The sequence below is a fragment of the Mastigoproctus giganteus genome, chromosome 7, assembly GCF_048544385.1.
Source record: "Mastigoproctus giganteus isolate SK-2022 chromosome 7, ASM4854438v1, whole genome shotgun sequence".
NCBI classification, from domain to species: Eukaryota; Metazoa; Arthropoda; class Arachnida; order Uropygi; family Thelyphonidae; genus Mastigoproctus; species Mastigoproctus giganteus.
In genome coordinates this window covers 199,734,143-199,760,865 of record NC_143581.1, presented here as the reverse complement: position 1 = coordinate 199,760,865, position 26,723 = coordinate 199,734,143, and the positions used below count along the sequence as shown (strand labels likewise).

At 36.1% G+C, this 26,723-nt stretch overlaps 1 protein-coding gene across 1 annotated transcript in view; it reads left to right on the top strand.

Annotated features, from left to right (window-relative positions):
* LOC150083552 (stress-activated protein kinase JNK-like) overlaps positions 1 to 26,723 on the top strand; it is a 440,237-nt gene that overhangs the window by 321,214 nt on the left and 92,300 nt on the right. The window contains 2 exon segments of the mRNA XM_090378067.1: positions 1,072 to 1,160; positions 1,162 to 1,197. Coding sequence (XP_090234193.1) covers positions 1,072 to 1,160; positions 1,162 to 1,197 — 125 coding nt within the window.

The window sequence follows — 26,723 nt, the reverse complement described above, 5'->3', positions numbered from 1 at the left end:
TTTCATATTGAAAGAAGAAAAAAACATGCCAGATTTCAAAGTGGTGAAGGATCGGTTGACTTTATTGTTGTGTGGTAACGCTGCGGGGGATTTAAAATTAAAACCCCTTTTAGTTTACCAGGAAGAGGGCCAAAATACAACCCGAAATCGACACATTTTTCATTATTAAATTCATCAATTAAATTAAATCAATTAAATTCATGATTTTAATTACAATTTTAAGTTTAATTTTGATATATAAGTAGTTACCACATAATTATATATACGTGTTTAATGCAGATTATTTTATATGTACAAATATTTGAATATTATAATATTTTGATCGACATTTGTGCATCTTTTCACTGTCCTTTATTATTGATTAGGAAATATCCTATGGCACCGACTGCAACTCAGATACATAGTTACCCTATGAGAATGCGGCACTTGCTTAATTCAGATTCGCTTATCGCTCTGTTTTTCTGGAACGAATTATCAGCCTTAAGCGGGGCTCACCTTCGATGCATACTTTGATGAAGACTATGTAGTTTCTTGAGTATTATGTTCAACCAACCTGTACTTACTACCTCATCTTACTATTTTTTTTTTTTTTTTTGTCTTCATCATTTTATAAAAAATGAAGTAAAACAAAATTCCAAAAAAATGAGAAAGAAGGTTTGTGGACAGTGGCTTTGGAGATGCAATAAAAGAGGAGGATGAATGTCACAACATTCATTCATTCTCTTTGAGTGAAGGGAGATTGAGGTGATGCTTCGCACTTGTAATCTGTGAAAACAGGCTGTACAGACTGTAATATGAGTGGCACGTGGAATACAATTCTAACAGCTCCCAACATATTTGGTTGCTTTGGACGAAATTTGGGTATAATTTCTGATTTCTTGTTGTTGTAGTCTCTTAAAAGAGTTCCTTCACGTTCTTGTAAGAGGCAACAGTAAAAAATCAGAAATGTAATTATTACTCACATATATAAATTAAATAACAATGATATAGAAACATTTCTTAGTTCTTTTCATTTATAATTCTATTTTATATTTTTTTGCTTTTGACATTTAATGTTTTCTTTCAATTCAGCAAGCCAGGCTAGAGACTTACTGTCCAAAATGTTGGTAATCGATCCAGAAAAAAGAATATCTGTTGATGAAGCTCTTATGCATCCTTATAATTAATGTGTGGTATGATGAAAGTGAAGTAAATGCTGTAAGTATATTGAAAGTAAAACTTTTGTTTGCTCGCTTGTTTGCAGTTTATGCCCTTCTCAGTGTCTTTTTATTTATTTATTTTTCACTTTTCTGTAACTTTGTACAGAATGGCTGTATCAGTCTGTTTAAGTTCAGAATTATCTCTGTAAAGTGTTTATTTTAGTTTATATATGGCTGTACAGTTGATGTATTAGAGAAAAAGATTGCATCATTCATTTTCCCTACGTTTTGCAATTATGGTCATTGGAATATTATTAGGAAACTCAAACAAATAGTGGAAATCTTCCTGATTTGATTAGATATGATAGGAACTCTTTTAGCAATTAGTTCTTTATAATTTTTTATTCATTATGTAGCATAATTAAGATAGAATAAATTATCGCTAAAGATATTATTAATTTATGATTTTTAGTGTTTAGACAAAACATTTTTCCAGTATTTATCATTAGAGCTTCAAGTAATTTCATTAGTTTTACATTTTTAATACTAAAACAGCAGAATTATAATTTGGTATCCCAACAGTATTCAACAATTCAGTATGAAGACAATAATAGTTATTAAGGTTTATATGGAAGGTGGGGGAGGGGATGATCATATGATTTGTTGGTAAAACATTTTCAGATTTTTAAAATTTTTTACTACATAGGCCATAGTACTAATGGCAAATCATTAAAAAAAAAAAATTTTAAAACTGGTCTCAGGTGAATATTTTGAAGAGAGAGAGATATGAAACCTTCCGACTATAAAGGCAGAAAAGAACAGCATTGTTATTGCAAGTTTTCAGTAAATTTCTCTAAGTTGAATGCAGATGCCAGCATTAGAAGTTTGCATATGAAACAGTGCATAAATGCATCACTTATACAGCTTGCCCCGCTATAACATGCCATCTTGCAATGTGCATTTCAGGTTACGTGCATATTTATTTTGAGACCTTGTCTGCCATAACGCCTGAGGCTCACATCTCGTGAGTTCAGGGTCCAGAGCTGGATATCATCATTCTTCTCTTTCTTGGTGATTCCTTTCTACACACACTCTCTCTCTCTCTCTCTCTCTCTCTCTCTCTCTCTCTCTCTCTCTCTCTCTCTCTCTCTCTCTCTCTCTCTCTCTCTCTCTCTCTCTCTGGGTAACTTGGAATTTTTTTTTTTTTTTTTTTGTCTGGTGCAGCATAAGCCTCAGGCTTCCTTGCACTATATGGCTAATAATAATAATTATGCGCACAAAACCTATGTGCTTGGTGCCATGTTACACCCTTTCTCACTAGTGTCATTTCAGTTTATAGTTGTCCACGAGCATGTGTTATATAATATGTGTGTAAAAATGTCTATGTTGGTCTTGTATATATGGATCCTTACTATCCAAGAAAAGAACCATGCAGTGAAGAATAATGATATTTGGGATGGGCAGGAGGGTTTGTTATGTTGATCAAATGCAAACAAGTAGCACCACAACCAAACTAAAGAATGGCATCGTGGCAGTAGAAATGTTTCTGCATTAGTATTTGTATTGGTACTGCAAATAATAAGTGCAAAAAAAATCAAAAAAAGTCTGTTTCAAAAAAAACAGAGCAGCATTAGATACTGAAATAAATAAAAATGGAAGTTTAAAGTTTTGACAAAAATGTTTTCTGACATTGATCCAAGCATCAAAAGAAGCTGCACGTCAAAAGAAAATTGGATCTGATAATCATTTACAGATATATATTTTAGAAGGAAGAGGGAAAAAAAAGAAAACACATTGTTGTCCATCTGTATTTTATTTCAATAAATTTTTATTTAATAACCTTTTGTTATTTATCAATTATAGCTTAATATATATTAATAAAAAAAAATCTGAAAATGGAGAACGTATTGACAATTTATACCTTTTATGGAACTTATCCCAGACTGTTATAGAAAATGTACGTGCTATAGCATGCATTTCTTTTACATGCTGTTTTTTTTTTTTTTTTTTTTTGGAATATATGCCAGGTATTATAGCAGGATGAGCTGCATATCATATTGTGAGAAATGTCAGATTGAATTGATTGGGAAAAACTTTTTTTAGCTTTTTGACTCTAAATAAAGCTGATGCATTCTATTCCATAAAGAAAATTAATTAGTGCCTCCACACATTATTTAATTGAAGTGCTAACTTAATATTACTTAATGCAACTTATTTATGAAATAGTCATAACTAGAAAACCCAGCCTAGTTTAGAGTTTGCATATATGTAACTTACTAAACCAGTTAACTGTAGAGAATTTTGCTTATCACAGAACAATTAAGTCACATATCAAATTGCCTCTATTAGCAAAAAACCAATTTGAAAAAACAGCTATGTGGATGGATTCAGAAGATTAAAAAATAAATTAATAAAATAAAAATTAACCATTTCATCAATGAATAAAATACACTGAAACAATAAACTGGTTTACTGCCTCATACATTAGCATAGACTAAGCAATGCATGGGCTTGACTACTAGCAGTAGCATCAGATGGACACACAAAAGTTGTCCAAAAAGTAATGCAAAAAAGCAGTTAACTTAAAATGAATTTATTTTAGAATGAATTTTACATTAGAAACCTTCAGTGTAGTCTCCTTAAAACTTTGACTGCTTCCCAATGTTCAGGTAATTTTTGGATTACCATTTAACTGTGGTGCATTGAGTCACAGCTATACTCAACCCTTCTAAAGACAGAAATCTTTGTCCACACAACAGTTCCTTGAGCTTGGAGAATAGATTGTAATTACAAGGACTCGTATCAGACTATGAAGGGAGAGTGAGTTGATGCTTCCCACTTGTAATCTGTGAAAACAGGCTGTACAGACTGTAATATGAGTGGCACGTGGAATACAATTCCAACAGCTCCCAACATATTTGGTTGCTTTGGACGAAATTTGGGCATAATTTCTGATGAAGTGTTGCATATTAGCGTCTATTTCTGTTCCTCTAAGTGGCACATGATCAGCAGCAATAATGCTCTCATAATTGTATGCTATGATGAACATTTGTTTCACCTTTGATTGTTGCCAGTGACATTTAGAGGAGCATGCCAAAGATGGATGCTTCCACTGAGCTGATTACGACTTCATTTCCAGTTCAAAGTTGTATGTCCATTTCTCAACAGCACATTTTAAAATTTTAATGTCAATAACTTGTGAGAAAATGCATTGCAATTTCTTTACACTTTGCTCATTGTTCATCATCATCATCATCAGCCATTTTCAGTCCACTATAAGATGAAAGCCTCTCCAGCAACTTTCCAGTTCCTTCTGTTTGTGAAATGGCCATCCATTTGCTACCCACTTACTCGTGAATTTCATCTGTCCATCTCTGTCTTCGGTATTATTCAGTTATTTTCTTAGTCCATCTGTCATCTTGTGCACTATGTGCCCCACCCAAGACCATTTTAGTTCTTTAGTTTTGATAAGAATGTCCTTTACTTGAGTTTGCTGCCTAATCCATGTGTTTCTCTTCTTATCCGACAGTCTGATTCCCAATATAATTTGTTCCATTCTTCACTGTGTAGTTCTCAGCTTCTCTTCCATTCTTTTGGTGAGTACCCAAGTTTCACTTCCATAAGTCATGGTGGGGAGTATACATTGGTTCAAAATATGAACCAATGGAGTTCATTGGTTCATATTTTATGTTTCAGACAAATTTGGATATTGCTCCTCAGTATGTGACTCTATTTCCTGAATGCTATCCATCCAAAACTTATTCTTCTCTTGACTTCCAGCCATTTATCATTATTACAGCTAATGACTTGGCCCAGATAAGTATATGACTCCACCTTTTCAATTACTGCTCCTTTAATCATTATATCCCTTTCTGTGGCATACTTGTTAATCATTACTTTTGTTTTAGCCATATTCATCTTTAGTCCAAAATCCTTACTAACTTTGCATAACTGATTAAGATTTTCCTCTAATTCTTTGGGATCGTGGCTTATGACCACAGTGTCATCTGCAAATCGTAAATGGTTTAGGTACTCTGTTCACATTGACTCCTTTCTGCGAGCAGTCTAATCTGAAAGCTTCCTCAAGGGCAGCAGTAAACAACTTCGGAAATATTGTCAAACTCCTTGCCCAATTTTAAATTTGCTACTGTCTTTGTCTAGTCTAATAAAGGAGGTAGTGTTCTCGTATATTTTCTTCAAAATCGTAATATATGGGGTATCTCTGCCTTGTCTTTCCAATGCCCGAAACATTGCCTTATACTGTATGGAGTCAAATGCCTTTTCATAATCTACAAATGCCAGGGATAATGGTGTTTTGTATTCATATGCTTTCTCCATTAGCTGTGTTATTACATGAAGGTGATCCATTGTTGAGAATCCTGTCCTAAAGCCAGCTTGCTCTTTCGGTTGATTCTCATCAAGTATTCTTTCTAATCTGTTAGTAATAACCCTTGTGAACAACTTGTAGATATAGGATAACAAGCTAATTGGTTTATAATTTCCAATTTCTGATTTATCTCCTTTCTTATGCAGCTTGTTTGTTTGTTATTTGGTTTTTAGGACCATTAGCAACTAAGGCCATATTGCTCTGGGGATATGCGGTGGTCATTCCCTGACCTTTCTGCATCCTCTGTATTTGGTAGTCATGGGCTCGAACGCCGGTCTAATCAAGAAGCGTGTGCTATGCACTGCTGCTCCTGCCCACCTAGCTATGGAGGTGCCTTCTTATGCAGCAAACTATGATTGCATTATTCCACTCCTTAAGCGTCACACCTTTTCTAATGCATTTTGTGAAGAGCCTCGCCAGTTTTTGTGTCATGTCTCTTCCTCCCAATTTTAACAACTCTACAGTAACTTCATCTTCCCCTGGGGTTTTCTCATTCTTCATTTTCTTCAATGCATGTTCTACATCATCAGGAAGGATATCGAGTATGCCATATGTGTTACTAATTTGCGATCCACCTTCCCCAGTGCTGGCATCATCCCCTCGCTCCTTGTATAATTCTCTATAGTAGTCTTCTGCTATTTGAATTATGCCTTCTCTGCTATTTATAAGTACATCATCGCTATTCTTCAGTTTCAGTATCATTTGTCTTTCTGTATTACTGCTCATGGCTGCTGATTTAAGTCCTTTGTTTTCCCTTAATGCTTGTTCTACTTTTCTTGTGTTAAATCTTCTTATATCCTCTCTGAGTCTCTTTCTAATGGCTTTGCATAACTCAGTATAGTAAATTTTCTCCTTGTCAGTGTTTATCTTGCTCTTCATTTGTTATCTTCGGTTGATCACAACAAGTGTTTCTTGATTAATTTTTTCTTCTTTAGGTTTCTTTTTACCTATAGGTTTCTTGGGCTTTTTCACTTTCAGAAAGTTGTAATATTCCTTGTCGATGTCTTGATCCTGAGAAGTCTGCAGAAGCTCAAACTTGTTCTTAAGTTCCAGTACATACTGCTTTTTTTCCTCTTCTGTTATCTCAAAGACCTTCGTATTATTTACTCAAGTCAGTTTTTTCCTTTTTTTCCTTACATCTATATCAAGTGTGCATCTTACTATTCTGTGATCACTTCCAACATTTACCTTGTTCAGGACGGTAACATCATTCACGATATATCTTCTGTTGGTGCGGATGAGGTAGATTTCATTTGTTGTTAATTCATTTGGGTTCTTCCATATCCACTTTCTGTTCACCCTTTTCTTGAAAAAAGTGTTCATTACTTAACATTACGACTGTCATTACTGACAGTCGACAAATTCCACAAGTCTTTCACCTCTAATTTCTTTCACCAATTCCAAAATTTCCTATAGTTTCCCTTTCTACACTGTTTTCTCTCTTTCCAACCTTAGCATTGAAGTCTCCCATAATGATAGTGTAGTGGGTTTTCTGCTCATCTAGAAGAATTTCAATTTTGGTGTACATTTCTTCAACCTCTTCTTCAACCTCTTCATCATCATGGCTTGATGTTGGTACATAAATCATTATAACCTTTAGCTTGTACCTCTTAGAAATCCTGAGTCTTGGCACCCTTGGTTGATGTACTTTTGAATTTCACAATGTTGTTTTTTATATCTTTATGGACCAGAAAGCCAACTCCACCTTTGCTTCTTTCACTGTTTCCATTGGTGTACAACAGATTTCCACTTGATAAACTTATAAGTGATTCATTGCTTCTTCTTGTTTCAGCCAAACCGATAATATTCCACTTCACATTTTCTAATTCCTTTTCCAGCTCTAATATCCTGTCTTCACCGATGAGTGATCTTACGTTGTAACAGGCTAAGTTCAGTTTCCGTGCATGGCAGCCTGGTCATACCCAAAGATTCTTAGCACCCTCTGCTTCCACTCTGGGCCTGTTGCTGCCGTAAGAGGGGGAGTGAAAGCTGCTGGAGGGTTTGGTCTTTTCCTCTTCATCTGACCACTCTACACGTTCTTTGCCACCTAGGTGACGTAACACAGCTTACCATCGAGAAGGTGTGCATGAGTGGATTTTAGGGAGGCAGGCCAACCGGACTTCTCCTAAATCTTCTGAAATAGAAAGTTATTGGGTCCATCAGTGTTTTAGACTGAGTGTCTGATAACACACAGAATTCCTGTTCTCCTCTAAGCTCATTGTTCATCTTACAGCAAAGATGTAGGGCCCATTGGACAGCAACCTTTTGTTATTGCTACACCTCAGTTAAATTGCAGTAATGACTGCTGATGGTAGTAATGACTGTTGTCTGTAGATATTCTCGGTCTATCTGAGAATTGCTCATCTTCAACACTGGTCCTTTGAGATCAATGGAGGCATACTACGATCTACTGTTGACTCATCGCACACTTCCTGCAGCAGTTCACAACTTTGTATCAGCATAAAACCATTTAAAGTTTCAATTTTGATAAAAGATCTTTGATCTGAAACTGTAATCTGATCTGAAGCAATATCACCAACCATCATTAAAAGCTTCTATGCAAACATTTCATGCAAGAACTCTTATTTTGTGGCTCAACTTCAATCATTATCCTGATAAATGCTAGTTGTGCATGCATATGGAGTGAGGAGCATGTGTGTGTGCAGTGTGCATTACTTTTGGGGTAACCCTCGTATGTGCATGTGTGCGCATATATATATATATATATATATATATATATATACATACACACATATACAGCCACTCCCTGATTAATGTAAGGGCTGTGTTCCGTGGAACGCCATAAATCGAATTTTATGTGTCGGAATTTCCCAAAATAAGCATTTAGGGAAATTCTGCACTCTCAACTATGCGCACTGAATTTGATAAAGCAGAAATGAAATGTTCAATGAACATATAAATAGAATTATTCAGTTTTTTATCTCATGTGCAGGAAAAATTACAAGAGTGTACAAAATTACAAAAATTTCAAATTTATAAAATTACAAAAATAGAGGAGACAGGCATAACATCAGCAAGTTTTACCTTTCGAGCATCGTTGTCAGAATTAACTCTCCAGCTGATAAGCATGTCGCTACGGAAGTTGAGGGCTGTGCAGATTTAGAAGAGGTTTTTTCCAACACATCACAAAATTTCTCTGCTGCTGCGAAATCGACACTGGCGACTTCACCGCTTACTTTAATGTTTTGGAAAACAGTGTGATACTTGAACCTATTAACCACCCATTGCTTGCCATGAACTTGGCTTGGAGTTTGCCATACTTATCGTTATCTTCATAAATACTCCTCACTTGAATGGCTGTTAGATTCAGGAGCACTTGCTTCTGAATCTTGTTTCCATCCATATTATTAATAGCTTTTCCATGTTTGATATAGCACCTGAACGCTGTTTTGTGATCACTGTTGGGGCGGACTGGCCCCAGTGTGAAATAAGTTGATCCTTTAACCTGTTCATTTATATATGCGCACTGTCCCTTAAAATAGTGTTCATTGTTGAATCAGCAAGACCTAATTCCTTGCAATAGATGACAAACTTTGTCCTGCTTCATACTTCTTAATTAATCATCTTCATTTCTAAATCAATTTTTTTGTTTCGTTTCCTAGCACTGTCAGCACTTGCACTTTCCATTGGTCCCTTTCCCTTCATCATTGTAATAAGTAAATAAGAATGAAGAGAAGATTCTGAAAATTTATTTATGTTTTTTATATGATTGAAGATTTCGGTGAAGGGGAATACATTTCACCATAATAATGTAAAAACCCACACAATTCCAGTTATCAGGATTATTGCAAATACAATAAGATTGAGTACTATCCACTTATAATTAAATGCACCTAATAGAAAGTCCAATAAACTTGAAAGTGCAAATTGTTTTTATTGTTTTATGGTAGTGACCTCCAGAAATGTGTTTTAGAAAAATATCACAAAGGCATACAAAATTGATCCTTATAACAGAACGTATGATAAGGATGAAAATGTAGCGCAATTTCCATTATAAAAATGACCTTTTAGAGAGATAAATAGCTTATTATATAGCAAAATTTTCGACTTCCGAGGTCTTGGAACGAATTACCAAAAAAAAAAAAACAGTGTTATTGGGTTCACAATACGATATTTTCATGTTTTTTATTCCTACAGGATGCAAAATATGTTTCCACGATTTTTTTAAGTTTGCACCAGCCAGCAAAAACTTATGAAAAGTTGAATTTCCATAAGTCAAGTATTACATAAGGAGGTGGGGGGGACTGTATATGGAGAGAGTGAAGAAAGGAGAGAGAGAGAGAAATGTGCATGTGAGCATAAAACAGTTACCTTTAGCACAGACAATTAGTTTTTCAGATATTTTATAAGGATAATGCTGTATCAAATAGCAGAACCATTGCCTTTCATCAAAGTATCTGTTTTTTGAATTGTGATGTTTTGACTGACAATCATGGTTAGATAAGGGCGGTACCTTGAACAAGGGTAATGATGAAACTCTTAGAGGATCTCATTAGAAAACATAAACAGAACCTCAGCTACACTGGCAAGAGGATCATCAAACTGATCCTTGGATTTTCAGATTCAGGATGCAACTTCCATTGTCTTCATGACGGCTTTCATATGTATTACACAATATTAAGGAAATGGAGGAGTTTGGGAATCCAATTTATCTTTGAAACTTGCGAAAAGGTGTTTGTTGGTATAGTAGTGGGGCAGCGCTGTTGAAGAACTATCTCTGCAAATATTGTTTTGTGATATTTGCAGTTATATAGTGTAGCCTTAATGTTATAAAGGAATGTCCTATAAGAGATCCATGTGGTTAAAAAATGATGGCATGTAGCCTGTGAGTTACCTGTAAATATTCTTATGTTCGTGATTACTGTTAGCTTATTTATGCACAGACTTATATAGTATATTTCTATTAATTAATTTTTACTTTATTTTATTGTAAGTTTTAATCATATTACTCATAGTTTGGTCTGTGCATTTGAGATTCCTTTTAAGTTAGGATAATGAAATTGGTCTTACTTAGTTTAGAATGACTGAAAGGTATACGAATGTGATTGGACAAACATTTAATTAAAATATATCAAGTTAACTGTACAAGTTTGATATTATTTATGTGCAAAATAATATTTGTGCATTTGGGATATTTAGTATTGAAGAAGAAGAACTCTTTATTATATACAGAAAGCACATTGCTGTATACAACTGCCTTCACGGCTACAAGCCAGGGGTTTACATAAAAGAAATCTCACAACATAATAAACACAAAAAAAAAAAAAAAAAAAGCATTATGACTCCTGAAAGGTTTGAACACTGAGATGATGGATTCCATGCAGTGATGAATAGGTCTCCGGAGCAGGTTCTAATGTCCTATGATGTGGTCCTGGGAAGGAAATCGACAGAGTACTTTCTGCCTATATTCCTTGTCGACTGCGAATTTGTAGAGGTCGCCGTCCAAGGACTGTATGTCTTGCAGCATTTGCACAGGTAGGAACCGATCAGTTAGTTTTAACTGGTTTGGAATGGCCTGTAGGATTGGATTAGCCCTAAGGCTTGGGACTGGGATCCTCCATCCGCAGTTAGCCCAGAAATCTGGTACTGAAATAATGCCGACCATTATTTTGATGGCAAAGACGAGTCTTCTCTCGTGATTGATGGCAGGAAGACGTCTGATGTTGAGAGCTGCTGCCATCTGGGTGGTCCTTGGTGTAGGGGGGAACTGAGAATTCCCCCGCGAAAATCCATCTAAGATGGGTCGTAGCAGTTGAAGTCCAGACTTCGGCGCCATAGAGTATGACCAGATAAACACATGTCTTAATATATCTGCACCCAACAGCCTGGTCATGGACGTGCATTAGTTGTTGTTTAATTGTCCACCACAGTCGACAGAACCTTATTTGCAAATGGTCTATGTGCAGTAGAAAGGAGAGCTTTTCATAAAAAATAACGCCCAGATCTGTATGTTCTTGGACGATAGAAATCGCACATCCTCTTAAAATGGGTTATACTATTGTTGAGTTCCTTTTGAGAGAGAAAGTCAACTGTTTCGACTTCTCAGGATTGATGTGAAGTCCGAAACCAGAAAGGAAGGCCTCAAGGTTCCGGATTTTCTGAAGGATTAAGGTATTGATGTATTCAGCGGTGTCTCCAGGGCTGATGGGAGTAAACAGTTTTATGTCATTGGCAAAGGTGAGGATATCAGTCCGTGTCACAAATGGCACGAGAACAGCTGAGAACAAGATTCCGGACAGGGCCTTGTGAGACTCCAGCTGTAATAGTCCTGGTATAGTGCAGATTGCCATCGCAAACAATAATGGTCCTTTTCTCCAGCATTGTCTGAATAAACCAGAGCACGTCTCCACCAATGAGGTAATACTCACATAGTAGCCCTTCCAACGTGTGAACGGATACGGAATCAAATGCTGCCTGGACATCGATATACGTAACGGTGATTTCCGAACGGTGCTCAAATGCCTCGAAGATCTTGGTAATGGTGGTGACTAGATTTGTAGCAGTGGATCTTGACCGGGTAGCATAGTGGATCTGCGGTAGCTGTTGTGGCATAATTTGGATGGTTAATGTTCTTAGAAGAGATTTCTCAAAGAGCTTTAATAGGCATGATGCAGAGGAAATTGGACGGAAGTGACTGGGCTGAGAAGCAGAGCGTGTTTTCGGCAACGGTCTTGCTAGATAAACATGCCACATAGGAGGAAAAAATTTTTGATTAAGGATCTTGTTAAATAACGACAGGATAGGATCAATAACAAATGTACTGAGGCATTTCAGCATAAACTGAGGAATTCCGTCGGCACCTAATGCGGCCGTAGGTGCTAAGCTATTCATTGCGTCGATCAGCTGGTATTTGATGATATGAACTGAATTTAAGAGGTCTGTCGAAATCAGATTGATTGGGAATTCCATTGGTGTAGTGAATTCTGGGCTGAGCAGCGAACCTAGTTATATGGTCGAGCCAACTGTTCATATTGAGTGAGTCTATTGTGTCCTGTGATTGGATTCTATGGAAGGGCTTCCCCTTATTTATGGTATCCTCTAGGTGAAGTTTTATCGCCTCCCTCTTGTTCCAAATAAAAAGCGCCCTAGCTCGAGAATAGGCAGTTATGTCCGAGGGTGAGCTGGAGTTTTTCCACTTTTTGTGCAGATTCTGTTTGACGTGGAAACTTTCAGAGACTTTTGGATTCCACCAGGCCTTTGAATGCTCTGTGATGGTTAGTTTCTTCATTGCAGCATAGAGAGAAACAGTGGCTATCCATCTTGTCATCAGGTCAATCCCGAGTTCAGGATTGCATTCCTCAAGGGCATCCCATGGGATTGCTTGAGCCGCATAAACATACTTTTCAGGATTAAGGTATTTGGGTGCTGTAATTGTTTTGGTTGTGGCTTTCCTCCTTCCAGAATTGATGGGCATTTCTATTTGCCCAGAGAGAATGATGGGATTATGATCAGAATGTATGTTGCTTGTAGGGTTTTGATTGGCCACGCAATTTTCTAACACGAATGCAATGTCTAATGTGCTTTCGCCCGTCATGGGTGGTGTGTTAACCAGTTTGAGTCCTAATATACCTAGATGCTGACTCATTCTCCCCTTGAGGTTTCTCTGAGTATTCAGGAGATTGAAATCCCCGTGTTTCAGTGATGAATGGAGATGGTTAAGCAGCCAATTGAAGAGTTCATCAACTACTTGTGCGTCTGGTTGCTTTACCATAACACTAAAATGTTTAGTGTTAAAATTGATTTAGACAAATTTTAAGTTATGCAATTTCAGCCTAAAAATAAAGAAAGTAAAAAAGAAATTCTGAGAACTTAAGATCCATTTTTTTATGCTACTAAAGGTAAAATGATGAAAACAAATATTACTTCATGAGGGACCAGTAAATTCTGAAACAGACCACCATAGTAATGTCTCATCTTTTAAATAGATGACAAATTTGGTGCTGTCATTTGAAAGTAAAATGATACCAAAGTGACTTGTAGTTGTTTTGCTGCAGACATTAAGACCACTTTGTTAACTACGCAGTTTAAATCGTAGTAGCCACAAAAACACAAGAGGAGACGAAAAACTCTCCCTTTTCACTTTGAAAAGACTAAAATAAAATTATCTCTTATAATTTCAGGATTCTGTCAGTACTAAAATTGCATTGTGTGAGAAATAGCAGGTAGGCTGACCTACACAGCTAAGATTTGGATTGAAGGTAACAGTTAATGTGGGTTACATTTACCAATCTCATGGTATATCAGAAGAATTTAAAATAGAGTATTTACAGCCACAATAAAGTAATATAATGTTGCATTCTATCTTAGTATCAGTTACCTATAACACTAGTCAACACATAAAATGTTACGAAAACAGAATGTTTCAAATTGTGACTAATTTTATGCTGCTGAACGTGGAAATCACATTAAAATTTGTTGATGTGCTCATGTTTTTTCAAATTACAATTGGGGTCTTCATGCTAGCGAGTTACTCCACATTATGAACTATGGCTCTCGGCAAAATGCAAGGTAACACCTCAATTTCAATACTGCCACATTCTTATCATGTGATCGGCAACTGTCACCTTGCTCTGCATCACGTGATAATTTGTTGTTGCCTCAAATGCATCTTTAACTCTGTTGTAGTGATCCTCAAATAAGGCTAGGTACTGGGTGATTTGTTCTCAGTTAACTCGAGCATTTTCTAATACCTTCTCTAGCTCTAATATCCTGTCAGTGCCTTATACACATCGATTAGATTTCCCCATAGATGTCTAGTTGTCAAATTTTGCAGTCCACACCTTTTATGCCATTCTTCATATGTGTATCATTATGCACTTTCACCAGTTTGGTCACCCTTCTCTGAACCCTCTTAAGAAGTTCTCTTTGTCTTTTTTTTTTTTTAGGTGTAATCTCCAAAGCTGAATGCAATATTTCAAATGCAGTCTAACCATCATGTTATAAAGAAGGTTAATGAGGTCCTTCTCCCTCCTAGCAAAGGTTGATTTGATTGAATCGTAGCTTCAGAATTTGTGTTCCCCAAATGCATAACTTTTTATATATAGAATCATTAAACTTTATTTTCCAGTTTTTTGGATAACATGGCCTAACTTGAATTGTTAACCACTTTCAAATCATCAGGAGAGGGACCCAACAGTAATCTCCAAGGGACCTCACTTGTTACATTGTTCCATCCTGAAAACTGATCATTTGACAACCATATGTCTTCTGTCTTTTAGCCAAATTGCAGTCCAGCATAAGAACTTAATGGTAATAAATTTTCTTCCAGTTTATATGGCAACCTTTCATGAGGGATAGTGTCAAAATTGTTGTGTGTTTAACTATTTAAAGACAACATCATAGAAAATTAACCAGATTGATCAGGCATGACCTTTCTTTATTGAACCCATGCTAGCATATATTCAAGATATCTTTCTTGTTGAGATGGTCCTATATCACATCCTTAATGATGTATGATCTTCCCTACCACAGAAAAAAAACTTACTGGCCTATAATTACCATACCCCTCTTTAGCACCACCTTTGTGGATTGGAAAGATATTAGCACTTTACTAGTCCAAGTAAATCTATCTATCGATCCCCTTGGACTGCACAAGGCTTAGCATGCCTAATTGTTTGATACACTCACATGCAGCATTTTAATTTTAACTGAATATATTCTATTCTCCCATGGTGCCTTGCTTTCTTTTTACTTTTTTTTTTTTTTTTTTTATGAAAACCCCAAACACGAAAGGTATCAAAACCTATAGTACTTAGTACCGTGCATGGGTTGAAGGAGAAGTATGGGGAGAGGGGGATGCCGGAAACTTTCCTCTAGAGACTAAACATGGGTTTCACCACTTCAAGCCTCCAATAAGCAAAGTGGTGGTATTTCACTGGTTGATGAATGTCATCTACCACCTGAACTTTAGTAGCATTTTATAACAAAAGCTTCTCTGAGATCATTATATCTCTTAATTTACAGCAGTCTGACTAGTTAACATTCCCCACAAATTTGAGCTTTCTTTCAACAGTAAATATGTAAGAATTATCTATTTAACTCATCTGCCATTTCTGCTGGGCTTTCTATGTACATTGCAACCAATTATGGGATATGAAACCTATTCTTTTTCTCTCCTTTTTTATATTCACATATAAGAACTTACTGGCCTCATTCTTAACTGTCCTTTCTAGTGCTTTCTTATAATCAACTTTCACCCCATCAGTGGCTTTGTTACATATTCTCTCTTATAATGCTCATGCAAATCAGAATCGTGTGATATTCTTTTGATTATTAGAGCTCAGCCTCACCTGTAGTTCATTTTGGCATCTTACATTTATGGATCTTGACCACTTGTAAGAATACATTTGTGGCTTCGAAGATAAATCACTTGGATATTTTCCCAGTAAAGGTAGGTATATTTGATGAAGGTAAAGGAGGAGACTGTGATAAACTATTCTTGAACTACTGGAACCCTATTGACAAACTGCTTTCCATTGAGTATGATGTACAATGTTAACTTTATGCACCCCACCTGTGAACTGTGTATATTACCAAAATGAACTGTGTTTAGTTTGCCATCAGAACTTTTCTTGAGTCAGCTGTTTGAACATTCCTGCTCAGTAGCTGCTGAACACTGTCAAATATGTTATCCAAACAACATAGAAGATACCTAGCCTTCTTTCCATTCAGAATTTTGGTTATCAGGAAATTGCCTGATATTATATTTGGCACTTCACTTCATTTACAATTAGTTATGGAAGTGAATCAAGTTGACTTATGCAATAGGGAAACACTCCTTTCACCCCACAAAATATTCATTTTAACAGCAAGATATAGGAGGAATGCTGTTTCCTTGCCCTTGTATAAATGTCAGGAACTGTATCAATTATGTAAGTGAATCACAGTTCCTGACTTTTATGCAAGGGCAGGAGGGGAGGGGGGGAATAGTACTCTCTCATATCTTGCCATTAAAATTAAAATGTATCTGTTTGACAGATACATTTTCATTTTAACAACACCAAGCAAGATATTGTTAAAAAATATAATACCGAGCAAGTCCCAGATACCTAAAATATAAAAGTTGAGTCCCTAATACCCCAACATTCCCTCTCACTGTAGACTATGTCCCTCCCCTCTAATAAGAGCTGTTTTATGTATGAAAGTGAGGCATGGTTTTTTTCTTGCTATCAGAACTGACTTCCCCTTCAGTGGCTTTGTTGCATGGTAAATTTTTGCAGTCCATTGTGCTCAGCAGAAGAGCAAATGTGTCAAATTTTTACAACAGCACGAAAGTTAGGTTTCCAAGAATGTAGTAAAAAAAAAAACAATGCTTTGCCATTAGTAAAAATATAGCACTTCCTAACATGCTAACATGTGCAGAGGAAAAGCAGCTCCAATAGCAAGAATTAATCATGCCTCACTTTCACATGTAAAACAGCTCTGAGCAAGAGGGGGTAGAGGAAGTCACAGTACCATACTGTTTAGAAATGATTTGAACAATGTCCCTGCATACAGAAACAAATGTTAAAATACCTCTTATGCTGTTGTTAAAAAGTCGACACGTCACTTCCTCATTACTAATGTGGGCCATTCACAAGCCTGTGAATTACTGATTGCTCACATTCTCCATTTACTGAGCACATTGTAGAAAGCTGCCTGTAGCAGGAAAAACTTATTCCGTTATAGCCCCATCTTGAAATTGAAGCTCTCATGTTTATCTTTGACCACATAAGTTACTTTAGATACAGCACATTTTATGATCTTGTTGTGACTACCTGCTGTTGGTCCCTTCCCCACTATCATGTTTTTGATAAAGCTAGGCTCTTTAGTGAGAACCAGATCTCTCTCTCTCTCTCTCTCTCTCTCTCTCTCTCTCTCTCTCTCTCTCTCTCTCTCTCTCTCTCTCTCTCTCTCTCATGCTGGGATGGGATAAGTGGCAAATCCAGTTTGTTTAACAAATTGTCTTTCTTGCCACCTGTCTATATATTGCATCTTTCCAGTCCACAGCAAGTAGATTGAATTTGTCCATTCAGTCTGCTTAAAGAGATTTGTCATATTCCTCATAGTCATCTCGCTGGTAACCATCATCTTTCCTTTACTGAAGTCATTTCATACCACCCTGACTTAACATTTGCATTACCTTGATCTGCATTCTTGCCACCTCCAGACAGGTTTTGATCAGAAGCATCAATTCCTCACCCCTCTGTCTTTCCCACCGTCTTTTCAGAGAACTCAATAATTACTGCAATGAAATCCTCATCTCTTATCTCTGAGTAGCCCCATGTCTTTATAAGCCCAACCACATCAGCATTAGTTGATTTTATCAGAAACCCAAATTCGTTTAATTTGTTTACAGTACTCTTGGAATTACTGTAAAGACGAGTTTCGTATGCTTTATTTCATTTGACAACCCCCTCAAAGTTAGTGTTTTCCATGTGGTCTTATATTAGTGGATTTTGCTCCTTTTACTGTTTCCCTTTCAGTGTTTAGAGTAATTAATGGTTACACAGAAGCATTCTTAGAAAGGGTGCAAGTGTGATTTTATCCCCTGCTACTGTTCTGAGTCAGTCACGTGCCAACTTCCCTACTGCCCTAAATGAACTAGCAGTTTACCCAAACCCTTAACCCAGTCGAAGTCGCATTCTGTTTCTAACAAACACAGTTGTCTGACCTGACAGGTGACCAACTTTTTTTTTTGTTTGTTTGTTTGTTTGTTTGTTCCTAGAAATGTGGTTTCCCCCATTTTCCCCCACATATAGTCATCCTTTTGAGAAGCTTGATGTTTTTTACAATTCTCTTATACATTGGGATTATGACCTCCCTATCTCCACAAGCAGATATTTGATAAAGCATCACTTGGACACCATCTGTCTTTCTTGCCACCTGTCTACATCACTCTGAGAATTTTATATCCAACCTTATTGCACCTTCCAAATCCCTTTCTTCCTTTGAAATTTTTAATTCAATCCCACCAGGTGTATAAGTTATTCTGGGGTTTCTATTCCACAAATTTAAGACATTGCATTTTGCTGCATTGAAACATGGCTGCCACTTTTCTGACCATCCCTGAAGTCAATCTAAGTCATTCTGATGAAATATTAGAATGACAAATTATATCACTAATTACTCTACCAAACTTGACATAAACTTGACAGATCAACTTTGGCTGTTAAAAGCTTCAGTATTTTCTTATCTTTTTTATGCCATCTTTTTCTGCTCTATTAAACTGGTTAGCTCACTATTTATCTATCTCGGTATCCTCCTCTTGCTGTATTTTCTTACTGAAATATGTGTGTCCATTTGTGGCTTCAATGACCATAGCTTTAAAGTTATACCATTATTCTAATGTACTCATGCTCTGTGTGCTACTTCCCAGTTGGTAGAGGCCACAAAAAGCACCTTTAGCTGTCAAATCTCCTTTCTTGAAATTTGAACCTGTTTCTTTACCTTCTACAACTGCTACCTCTACCTCCTCATCATCCAACAGAGAACTCTGTGATCACTCCCTGCTAATGGTTCCTGTACTGTCAGCTCTATGACTTCACCTGGTTCATAGATGATGATTGGTACTAGAATATATTTTTTTTTTCATAGTACTTTCCTTAAAATGGTGATACATATAATGGTTATCTAGTTTATTTTAAAAATTTGTCTCCCAGGGTGAATTTTCCTCCCATTGTTTCCAATCAGTTTGGGGAAAATTGAAGTTGCCCATGATAAGACATTCACACTTGCCCACCCATTCTATTTGCATAAGGCTTTCATCATAATCTTCACAATATTCTCGTTTATAGATTACTCCCACTTTCATTATACCTTTTCCTTCAACTAACTCGGTGGTTTTTGAACCGGAGTGCCATGGCACCTTAGGGTGATGCAACAACATTCCATGGGTGCCATGTAATTTGGGTTTAAGTTACTTAAACTTATTTATTTTATTATTTTTTTTTATTTCTGTATTTATTTCATTATAAAAAGTGTAAGGTATCTTTTTAATTTTGTGGGATCTATAATTTACGTTTATTTAGTACCTCTATATGAAGAATAAAATTATTATTATATATATATATAATTTGTATTATGAACTGTAATTTTGTTTATAGTTATATTTTATCGTAATAACTATATATAACATAACATATTAGAGAGAGAATCGGATCAAACAGGCAGAAAATTGAGTAGGCGTGCCACAAAATAAAATAAATTACTTAGGGGTGCCATCTTTAAAAAAGGTCAAAAACCACTGAACTAACTAATACCGCACAGATTCTATATTAGCATTTATACATTTGCAAAAGCTTTTGAAATGCTGAGGCTACTTTTGATAAGAAGCAGAACCCCATCACCCCTTCTATCATTCCTGCCCTTAAATATATTGTACATTTAGATAATAAATCCAGCTATTTGACCAGCATGATAAAAACTATAAGTTGAAATAAAATTTATGTTACAAATAAATGAGGCACCACAAAAATTCAGTAGAAACTCACTAGTATAACCAGTTCTGAAAAGAATCAAAAGTCTGATTCCTGTCAAAGACACTGTCTTTGTTTACAACTCCTCAAAGTTCAGAAATTGTTTGTATTAACTATAAAATAAAAAATAAAAATATTAAGTATATGATGTAAGAAAGCAAGCATCAGCCAAAAAAAAAAAAAAAAACTTTCCCATTTCACCCATCCATTCACTTCAAATGTTTGTCTAGTTCTGCCTTGAACTTATTTAAGTTGTTGACCTCCACTACAACAGATAGAAGTTTGTTCCAACTATCAACCACTTGTTGGCTAAATCAAAATTTCCACACATCTATTCAACAATTGTCTTTCCTCAATTTGAATTTATGTCCCATCAGGGACATAAATTCAGATTGAGGAAAGACAATTGTAGTGAGTAATCTGAGCAAGAGGAAGAATCCCATCAGTATTGAGCTTGCTCAAACCATTCAAGGCCTTAGACACCTCAGTTATATCACCTTGCATGCCTAGTTCCCAGATACTGCAATTTGCAGAACTTAAGCCTTTCTTGGTAACAGCAACCCTTGGTTCCACTCACCAACCTTGTTGCCCTTCTCTGTACTCGTTCCAGCAGCTCTACATCCTTCCTAAAATGTGAACCCCAGACCTGTATGCAGTACTGAAGGTGTGGCCTGACCATTGCCTTACATAAGGCAACAGTCACCTACTTATCCCTTCTAGCAAAATGTGATATCATCAACAAGACACTGTGAGTTACTCTTGCAGCCTGTCTGCACTGCTCAGAAAACTTCATATCTGACTGCACATTTACCCCCAGGTCCCTTTCATTCTCCACTGCTGAGTGTAGTACCACCCAGTTGATATTTACTCTGGGATTACTGCTACCGATATACATTACTTTACATTTGTCAATGTTAAACTTCTGTTGGCACCTCTCAGCCCATCTGCCCAACTTTTCCAGATCCTGTTGCAATAGTGTAACATTATTACTGTCATTAACAATCCTGCCAACCTTTGTATCCTCTCCAAACTTAGACATTAAGCCTGATATACCTTCATCAATATCATTGATAAATACAGAAAACAACAATGGACCCAACACCGAACCCTGGGGGACACCACTAATAATATTTAGTCCACGAAGAACAGTGTCCATGATCCTGCTTTCCTTCTTATTTTCATATTATTTTATCCATAATTTGATATTTAAATTTAAATATTTCTTAACTTGGCATTAGTTTCATTATGAATTTGTATGAAATGTAATTCCATTCACCTTTTCTACCTCTGTAAAATAAGCCTGTAAATTTGTTACTTGTTTATATCAGATTGATTCAAATAAATATTACAGAAGCTTAACCATTTGCAGTCTGATATCGTGGTCTCCAGGACATTTGGATAGGAAACAAAATTTTCAGTGTTGCCAGTTATGAAATTTGTTTTCCCACTGTGATGGAATAATTATTATACTGTCATCTGTTTGTACTTGATATAAATATTGCAGAAAACTAGACTAATGTTTATATTCAATTGTTAACAGAAGATGGAAGTAGTTTTTCTTTATTTTAGAAATCATTTTAGAGTATATTAAACTCTGTTAGAAGTGAAGTATTTAGACATAGCATCAGTGCCTCATAACATCGTTTCTGATAAAGAAAAAAAGAAATTGTTAGAACTGTGATTCAGAATTTTGAATGAACTAAAGGTACTTTTTTGATGTTAACATGGGAATAAATGAAGAATAGTCTGAAGGATGTATAGACAGAAATACATTTTTCAAAAATGTATTTAGTAGGAAGAGATTTCTGTAGATATTTTGGATGTTGCATCTTTGCTCACCAACAAATAGAAAACAAAAAGAATTCAAAGCAGGGGGAAGAATTATTGCATTAGAGGAAACTGCTCTGGGTTTAAAAGGTAGAATTTCATTCAAATGTTTATAACCATCAAAAGCAACAAAGTGTGCCTTCATGTATTTATTATAGTTGATTAGAAACACTTATGCTATGATATTTAACTTTCACCTCAAGGATCATGTTTCATCATATCCAAAAACTGTTTCACAGTATTGAAGGTAGTGGATTTAGTATTAGTAGTGGCAAATGATGCAAAGAGGCAAGGTTATACCAGCATCAACCAAAAAAAAAAAACTCCCTCACATCTTTTCATTCCCTCTAATAATTTGTCTAATTCTTCCTGAAATTTATTCAAATAATCCCCTTCCATAACACAGGTGAAAGTTTGTTCCAATAACACTATCCATCATGATTTTTACCTCCAAAATCAATGGTTGTTTCTGGTCAAGTTTTATGTATAGAATTTAAAATCAATCATAAAAATTTCCTATCACGTCTCAGTTGTAAGATATAGATAGATAACTGGATTCTGTACAAAGATATCATTACTGTTTGAAATACAATTTTTTAAACTTATTAACTTTTGGTTGGTTTTGTGTATTGGGCTTAAAGTTAAGCAAGTACATCATTATTGTTCTTGCAGTATAGTATATTTTGATGCACTTTTCCAGACAAGTCAGTATTTTTATTAATTTTATTACACCATTCAGCTGTTCAATATATAGTGTATGATAAACTATGCTACAAGAATTCACTTTCTGTTCAAATTTACCAATTGCTTTTACTGTTTTTAAGTTAATGCATTGTTAAAATGGAGAAGACAAAGCACAGAACTTGCATCAATCACCCAGACAACTTCTATGTTTGTGGACACTTAACCCCAAAAACTCAGAGGAAGAAAATATACACTGTCAAAAAATGTTGCATATTCATTGTACTTCGGCTGCAAGGTCGGTGACCTGGGGTGGGAATTGGGCTCCACATATCTGTTGTATTACTTGTACAATGAACTTAAGGTTGCGGTTATATGGCAAGCTGAGAACATTACCTTTCACCGTCCCTATGGTGTTGTGCGAGCCCAAGAATCATTTCAACGGCTGCTATTTCTGCGTGACAAAAATAAAAGGTATTTCCAAAAAGAGCAGGCACTGCTTCAAATATCCAAATTTCCCATCAGCAATTAGGCTAGTGCCACACGGTAAAGAACTGTCAGTATCTGTGCCACCAAAATCTTGGGGTATTGAAAGTAGTGATGAAGGTACAGAAGAAATTGTTTTACCAGATGTTGTGGAACCATGTACTTCACATGATTTGGACTACGAGCCAGAAAAAGAAAAGGCCCCACACTACATTGAACAAGAAGAATTAAGTGACTTGATCAGAGACTTGGGCTTACCCAAAGAGAAGGCTGAATTACTTCAGATCCAGACTACGACAGTGGAACTTAACTTGCCAAAGGTACAAACATTACAATATGCCATAAGTGAAATGAAGAGCTTTCAAGATTGAAATGAAATGAAATGAAAAATCAGTGAAATTAAGAGCTTGCAATGGAAAACAACATGTGTCTGCAAAGACATCGTTGGTCTTATGCACAAACTGAACATTAATCACAATACCTCTGAATGGCGTTTGTTCATTTATGTGTCAAAGCTAAGTTTGAAAGCAGTATTGCTTCATAATGGAAATACTTTACCATCAGTTCCTCTTGTTCGTGCTGTTGGCCTGAAAGAAACTTACGATAGTATGTCCCAGATTCTTGCTGCTATACGTTACAATGACTATGGTTGGAATATTTGTGGTGATCGCAAAGTGATTGGACTGCTTGTTGCGTTGCAAGGTAGTTTCACTAAATACTGTTGTTTCTTGTGGTTATGGGATAGTCATGCAACAGCCAAAATGCCTACGTCATACAACACTGGGACAAGAGAGATGAATATATTCCTGGCAAAAGAAATGTAATGTATGTTCCATTGGTTGATCCACAAAAGGTTTTTCTTCCCCCTTGACACATCAAGCTTGGACTAATTAAGAATTTCACTAAGGCACTGGATAAAGAAAGCAGAGGATTCTCATATGTACTGAAAATGTTTCCAGATTTATCTCATGCAAAGCTAAAGGAAGGAATTTTCATAGGTCATCAAATAAGAAAGCTCCTAAAAGATGAAGAGGAACCAATTTCTGGGCAAAATGGTATATCTCTTTTGGGGATTACCCTGACTTCTGATCTCTCTTGGCACAAGCACATTACAAATATTGCTTCCTCTGCATCTAAAATATTTGGTTTTCTCTTTCGCCCTCGGCATTACTTTTCTTCCAAACAGCTGTTCACTCTGTACAAATCGCAAATCCACCCAACCATGGAATATTGTTTCCACATCTGGGGCTGTGCCCCCAAAACCTCTCTCAGGCTTCTAGATTCCATTCAGAAGAGGACAGTTAGGTTAATTAATGACTCAGCTCTAACAGAGTCTCTCCACTTGCTGTCTCATAGATGTACTGTTTCTGCTGCATGCCTTTTCTACAGGCACTTCCATGGGTACTGTTCTTCTGAATTGGCTTCTATAATTCTCGCTCTGTCTTTCAAAACAGTCCGAACACGTGCTGCCACCAGCCAACATCCATTTACTGTCCAACTTCAAACTCACAGAACAAACTTTTCATCTTCCTTGTTTATTCATTCAACTGCCATTTCCTGGAACAACCTTCCTTCATACCTGGCGCCTCCATAGCCAGGTGGGCAGGAGCAGCAGTGCGTAGCACATGCTTCTTAGACCAGGTTCAAGCCCGTGCCCACCAAATACGGAGGATGCGGAAAAGTCAGGGAATGACCACCGCATATCCCTGGAGCATTATGGCCTTAGTTGCTAATGCTCCTAAAAACCAAATAACAAACAAACGAACCTTCATACGTATTTCCTGAAAATTATAGTGTACAGAAGTTCAAGTCTAATGTCAAAAAAATATCTTCTCTCGTCTTCTCAACCTCCAACCCAAGGACGGTACTAAGTATTATAGGTTCTAATACCTCTCGTTTGGGGTTTTCATTAAAAAAAAAAAAAAAAAAAAAAATCTTAAATCCTGATCTCCAGGTAATTCTCCAGTGGGGCAGAAATAACTTAGTTAACCAATTCTTTTAATACTCAGTCCTGACTTATATCTTGCAAAAAGGATTATTCTGCTCCTATGCTTATCTTCGACGACACAAATTTTTAGACAAGATCACGTATCTCTATTAGGGATACCTGAATTCTAATCTCTTGCTATATGCACATGACAAATATTGCTTTGTATGCATCTAAAAAGCTTGATTTTTTTTTCTTTCGTTCTCAGTATTACTTTTCTTCTAAACAGCTACTCACTCTGTTGAAATCTCGTCTCTGCCACCATGGAATATTGTTCCCACATTGAGGTGGTGATCCCGTAACCTTGTTAAAGTTTTAGATTTCATTCAAAAGAGGATAGTTAGGTTAATTAATAACCCATCTCTTACAAAGTCTTGCCACTTTGTCTCATAGACTATCTTTCTGCAGCATGCCTCTTCTATGGGCACTGTTCTTTTCTATGGATACTTTCATGGGCACTGTTCTTCCGAACAGTGCTCACAGAAAAGGCATGCTGCAGAAACAGATTGTCTGTGAGACAGAGTGGTTTCTACAATTGCCACTCTCTTCCAAGCCAGTAGCATCCTTTTACTGTCCAACTACAAACTCACTGAACCATCTTTACTTCTTCCTCATTTATTTCTTCAACTTCTGTTTTCTGGAACAATCTCCCTTCACATCTGTTTCCTGAAAATTACAATCTACAGAAATTCAAGTCTAGTGTCAACAGGTATCTTCTTTCATCTTTTCAACATCAAACTCATTCGTGGTACTAAGTACTATAGGTTAAGTACTATAAGTACTATTCCTTTTGTTGTTAGGGTTTTCATTAAAGAAAAAAAAACTTTTAAAGTAATCATTTAGCTTTTTGGTCTGCCTCAAATTCCTTTGCAGCCCATCAGTCAAGAAAGACTGTTCTTAAGACTTTTTCTGTTTAAATTTGTATCTAAATAATGCTACATACCTTTTATACACATCCCACACCTCAGAGGTCACTTTAATTCTTATGGAACATTTCACTATTTCATTTTCACTAGAAGTGTAAAAATAGAGAATATTGCTCTTTGCTCAGCTTTTGATGGTCACTGGCCTTGAAAAGCAACTTTCATTTTTAAGTGAAATGTCTGTTGTCTAATTTAGCTTTTTCCTTTATTGTACAAGGATTTGCAATTGCAGAAATGATACTATGACCCACCATATGATTTCCTGTGTTTTTTTATGGTTGGCAGATTATTTAAAGCTTTACATTCATTCTGTAGTTCATTTCATTTGTTACATGTGACAATGATTCTATAATAGTGCAAGTTTATAGTCATATACAGTGTGAAAGAACCAAAGTCTACTCTTATGTAATTATTGCTATCACAGTCATCTGTTTCTGTGTAATGAACTGTATCGTGTTGTATATTAAAAAAATAAAGTTTGTCAACAGTGTGATTTGTGTAAAGTTGATTGCAAAAATATTCCTCATTTCTAAATTCAAAATCAGTGTACTCATCTTCGCTTCAAAATTAGCAGACCAGTCTTCCTGGATATGTAGTCAAAAGCTACAGATAGTGGCTTGGAATTTCTAGCATACTGAAACTTAAGAAGCATTCAGTATCGGACTATCCCACGTTGAACTAACAGTAGTTTTGTTTGTGCATATACACACATGCAGTCACAAAGTAATATTCTTAACCACAATAGTAGTTTATTAGAACTATCTTTCTGCTTTTGAACTATATGGTAATTTTATCATAGTTATTTTAAATATTTGT